At 40.8% G+C, this 5000-nt stretch overlaps 2 protein-coding genes across 3 annotated transcripts in view; one reads left to right on the top strand and one right to left on the bottom strand.

Moving 5' to 3' along the window:
* Positions 1-2098, bottom strand: part of LOC109046507 (receptor activity-modifying protein 3) — a 17686-nt gene extending 15588 nt beyond the window's left edge. For both annotated transcript variants that reach the window (XM_019064251.2, XM_019064252.2), the window contains exon 1: positions 1801-2098. In XM_019064251.2, the coding sequence (XP_018919796.1) occupies positions 1801-1846 (46 nt within the window). In that variant the 5' untranslated portion in view covers positions 1847-2098. The remainder of the gene's footprint in view (positions 1-1800) is intronic.
* A 467-nt stretch (positions 2099-2565) lies between these two features.
* The window catches only part of hus1 (HUS1 checkpoint clamp component), a 5518-nt gene continuing 3083 nt past the window's right edge, over positions 2566-5000 (top strand). The window contains exons 1-3 of the mRNA XM_042752158.1: positions 2566-2722; positions 4544-4641; positions 4762-4938. Of these exons, the coding sequence (XP_042608092.1) occupies positions 2671-2722; positions 4544-4641; positions 4762-4938 (327 nt within the window). The 5' untranslated portion in view covers positions 2566-2670. The remainder of the gene's footprint in view (positions 2723-4543; positions 4642-4761; positions 4939-5000) is intronic.

Genomic DNA, 5000 nt, shown 5'->3' with positions numbered 1-5000 from the left:
CTGAGCATATCTGAGAGTATATGAGTGTATATGAGCATATCTGAGAGTATGTGAACGTGTATGAGTGTATCTGAGCATGTATGAAAATATCTGTTAGTATGTGAGCGTATATGAGTGTATATGAGCGTATCTGAGAGAATGTGAATGTGTATGAGTGTATCTGAGTGTACATAAGTGTATCTGAGAGTATGTGAGTGTGAATGTGTGTGTGTGAGTGTATCTGAGCATATCTGAGAGTATGTGAGGGTATATGAGTGTATCTGAGCGTATCTGAGAGTATGTGAGAGTATATGAGTGTATATGAGTGTATCTGAGACTATGTGAATGTGTATGAGTGTATCTGAGCATGTATGGAAGTATCTGAGAGTATGTGAGGGTATTAGAGTGTTTTTTTGGGATTTTTTGAGGTTTCTTGGGAGTTCATGAGAGTATTTGATCCACAGGAGACAGTCACACTGCTGCCCCGATGTAACACTCCTTCACATGAGCTGAAGATCATACATGAATCATGACATGCAGCTAAACTAATCAAACATTCAGTCTTTAAATGTGTGTGATTTTAATTTATTTTATTTGGAAAGCATTTATTTAAAATTTTTATGATTTACTTGATTATCACACTGATCTAAAGTGAATCATGAGCGTTATAAACCTTTTAATCATTACAAACCTTTTATGCATAAATTATTAAACCACAAAGAACATCTTTATGCTTCTTTTTACTCTAAAAATAATAATTTACTCATTTTCAATCTGATCTTTGGGTTACACATCTGACAACTGCAATAAAAACATAAAGGTATATTTTCCAGAAGTACACCCATATTTAATTTATTAATAGCTTTAATAATAATAATAATAATAATAATAATAGTAACTAGATAAAAAAAAGTTAAAGACAAACATTAAGTTGGCTTGAGAAAGCCGGACCAGAAAGTTTGAAAAAGATTGAAAAATTTGAGTTTGAAAAAGTTTTAAAAGTTCATTTTAAAAATTTTTAAAGTTTTAAGTTTGATGGTTTTCAGTCTGAAATAGTTTGAAGTAGTTTAAAAAGCTTTAAGTTTGATAGATAGATAGATTACTATGCTGTTGTTAGGGTACACGGGGTGGTTGCTAAGGTATTGCTATGCTGTTGCTAGAGTACCTAGGGTGGTTGCTAGGGTGTTTCTATGCGGTTGCTATTGTACTCGGGGTGGTTGCTAGGGTGTTGCTAGGGTACCTGGGGTGGTTGCTAGGGTGTTCCTATGCTGTTGCTGGGGTACCCGGGGTGGTTGCTAGGGTTTTGCTATGCGGTTCCTGGTGTGTTGCTATGTGGTTGCTATGGTACTCAAGGTGATTGCTTGGTTAGTTTGGATAGTTGCTAGAGTGTTGCTATGAAAATAGATAGATAGATAGATAGATAGATAGTGCTAGAGTGTTGCTATGAAAATAGATAGATATATTGTTATTTTTAATAATAATAATAATAATAATAATAATAATAATAATAATTTTTAATGATGAAACATCACACTGAATGTTGAATTCCATTTTAAAGTACTGGACATCAGGGTCAGAAAGAACTTCTGTACATCTGCACTGTACACGGACACTGATTCTGAATGAGTTAAATTCAGATCTGTGTGTGAATCTGCTGAATCACACACACACACACACACACACACTCTCTCTCTCTCTCTCTCTCTCTCTCTCTCTCTCTTTCTCAAACACGCACACACATTTATTTATCATTATTTATGATGACTCGCACTCGTACAAAAACATAAAAGCGTTTGAAATATTAAAGATATATACACTCACCGAAGATGAGAGAAAGTTTGAAGAGTGTGAGAAGATTCGGATCCATGATGAAGAAGCGAGTTTGAATCAATCAGCTCAGATCTCTGAACACATTCATCATTCATTTCATATCCGATCAAACACATCGATCCGGTTCATCCGACACAAGCAGCGGCTGATGCAGTGATTCTGGAGCACTGGACATCCTCTTCATCCCTGAGCCTTCATCATCATCATCATCATCATCACGAGTCCATCAGCGGAGCGCGAGAGGAGCGATGCGGACCTCAGAGACTGTGCTGCGCTCTCTCTCTCTCTCTCTCTCTCTCTCTCTCCTCCTACTTCGTGTCTTTGGGCTGTTATTGGGACACACACACACACACACACACACACATACACACGAAAACAGCTCAATAAAAACATCTTAAAGATTAAATATCAAGACTCTCTTACTGTGATATGTTTAATATAAACAGTGAAAAATTAGGTTGTCGCCGTCACTGAAGCAAAAAAATCTGAATTATTTACTACATAATCTTATAATTTTCAATCACAGTAAATACAATATTCTGATAAAGGATTAATAAAATAATATACTGTCTTTTGTATAAAGACAATGTGTATTTTATCTGATTAAGAATAATAAAATATTAATATTTGTTAAAATATGAATAAATGTAAGAAGTCAGGTGTTTTATTATGGAGGTTTAAAGCTTTACTCAGAGCGCCACCGTGCGGCGACACGAAGCACAGCGGAACTGTAAACACGAGGCGTTTGTTTCCAGGCGGAAGCTGTTTCTGCTGCACCGCTGGCGCGAAAACACACATGAACATCAACAATATCGGAGAACGCTTTACGGAGTGTTAAAATAACACATTTACTGCCGCAAGATGAAGTTTCGAGCCAAAATCATCGACGTCGGATGTTTGAATCACTTCACACGTGGGTTTAAACATGTTTATTCTTGATTTCTTTCTGTTGTAATAGACATAAATCACCTTTTTCAGATAACGTTACTCCCTCAGGCGGTCGGTTTAGAGCTCCTCTGGCTAGAAGGAAGACTTAGAGTAATTCTTTTATTCCTACTGCAGTTTCTATTCTACATAAGGCCACACAGTTTTGTCAGGATCTTGTGTCTTAATATTGTTAGGCTTAGGTTAGGTACATGTGAGCCTTTTACCAAAGAAACATTTCTGTCACTGGTTGATACATAATGACGTTTTTTTTTTAATTGAATTTGAATATATATAAAATGCTGCATAGATAATGTGACCATTATGAAACAGATTCACATCTTTCCGAACAGCAAATCAGGGATTTAAAAACCACCTAGTGGCAGAAATTCGAGAATCATTTGACCAACATGACCCCCTGCTGGGCATTCATTCATCACTGGACAGAACCGTAGCTTGACCAGCCGCAGTGCTTCAGAGACAGAGCAGCTTAACCAGTTCTTCAGCCGCTTTGAAGTGAAAAGAACTGGGATTCTATCAGACAAGCTTCTGCTGCAAACAGCCAGACATTCAGCCTGCTGAGGAGAAATCAACACACGGAGAGCAGCTGGTCCTCAGAGACTGCTGCGGAGCTGGGAGAGGCGTTTACACACACACAGGGTCAAGAGGTCAACAGATGATGCTATCTCCATTGCCATCTAGATCACCAAGGGACGTATGCACGGCTGCTGTTCTTGGACTTCAGTTCTGCTTTTAACACTATTTGTTTCTAGCAGATTTTTCTCCTAGATGTGTGATCGAGGCATTCAGCGTAACATCTGTCAGCGCAGGAGTCCCACAGGGATGTGTGCTAAGCCCGTTTCTCTATTCTGTGTATACACAAGACTGTATAGCATCGTGTCAAACAACACCGTTATCAGTGCGTGGACGATATGACTGTGGTGGGGTTGGTCACCGGAGGCGATGAGTGTTCCTACAGAGAGCAGATAAAGAGGCTGATGGTGTGGTGCACGGACAACAATCAGACCTGAACATCAAGAGAACAAAATAACTTGTTGTTGATTTCAGGAGGAAACAGGATGTACATACACCATTGTATATCTCAGAGGAACTCACATGGACGATAAACATCACGGCTTTAGTTAAGAAGGCACAGAAGCACTTATACTTTTTAAGAATGCTGAGGAAGATTAACCTGTTAGCGGCTCATGTTGACATTCTGCCGCTGCTCCATCGAGAGTATCCTCACATGTGCTGCCGCGTGTGGTACGGTAGTAGCTGCTGGTCTGGTCTGATCTGTGCTGGTCTGATCTGTGCTGATCTGATCTGTGCTGGTCTGATCTGTGCTGGTCTGATCTGGTCCGTGCTGACCTGATCTGGTCTGTGCTGGTCCTGATCTAGTTTGTGTTGATCTGATCTGTGCTTGGTCTGATCTGGTCCGTGCTGACCTGATCTGGTCTGATGTGGTCTGTGCTGGTCTGATCTAGTTTGTGTTGATCTGATCTGTGGTGTTTTTGTGTTATTGTGTTTGTTTGTTTTGTTTTATCTGGTCCGTGCTGATCTGTGTTGGTCTGATCTGGTGTGATCTGGTCCGTGCTGGTCTGATCTGTTTGTGTGATCTGTGCTGGTCTGATGTGTCTGTGCTGGTCTGATGTGGTCTGTGCTGGTCTGTGCTGGTCTGATCTGGTCTGTGCTGGTCTCCTCTGGTCTGTGCTTGTCTGATCTAGTTTGTGGTGATCTGACTGATCTGGTGTGATCTGGTCTGTGCTGGTCTGTGCTGGTCTGATCTGGTCTGTGCTGGTCTCCGCAGGTGTGGTGAACACCGTGTCCAGGCTGACGAAGGCGTGTGTTCTTTGTTCGGGTGTGGTGGCTTCTGGAGGAGTCAGTATGTGGTGTGAACTCTCACAGGTGAGATCTCACACTCACCCTCATGTTTCTATTAATCTCTTCATTTAAATAAATGAAAAGAAAACGATGCAGTGTAGGTCTCAGGCTTTTGGAGCCGCTGTGAATGCTTCTGTGTTTCAGGGGAATTTCTTCGATGAGTTCCAGCTGGAGGGAGTGTCTGCCGACGCCAACGAGATCTTTCTGGAAGTGGCTCCGGAGAATCTTTCCAGGGCCTTAAAAACGGCCCAGAACGCCAAATCTGTCAAAATCAAGCTGACCAAGAAGAGCTGTCCGTGTCTGACACTCGCCGCGGAGCTGGTGAGAAGAAAACCGCCGTCAGTGACAGCAAAGAATAGAACAGAACTTCAGAAATTAATACC

Source organism: Cyprinus carpio, chromosome B24 (genome assembly GCF_018340385.1).
Source record: "Cyprinus carpio isolate SPL01 chromosome B24, ASM1834038v1, whole genome shotgun sequence".
Classification (NCBI taxonomy): Eukaryota; Metazoa; Chordata; class Actinopteri; order Cypriniformes; family Cyprinidae; genus Cyprinus; species Cyprinus carpio.
This window is presented reverse-complemented; position numbering and strand designations above follow the sequence as displayed.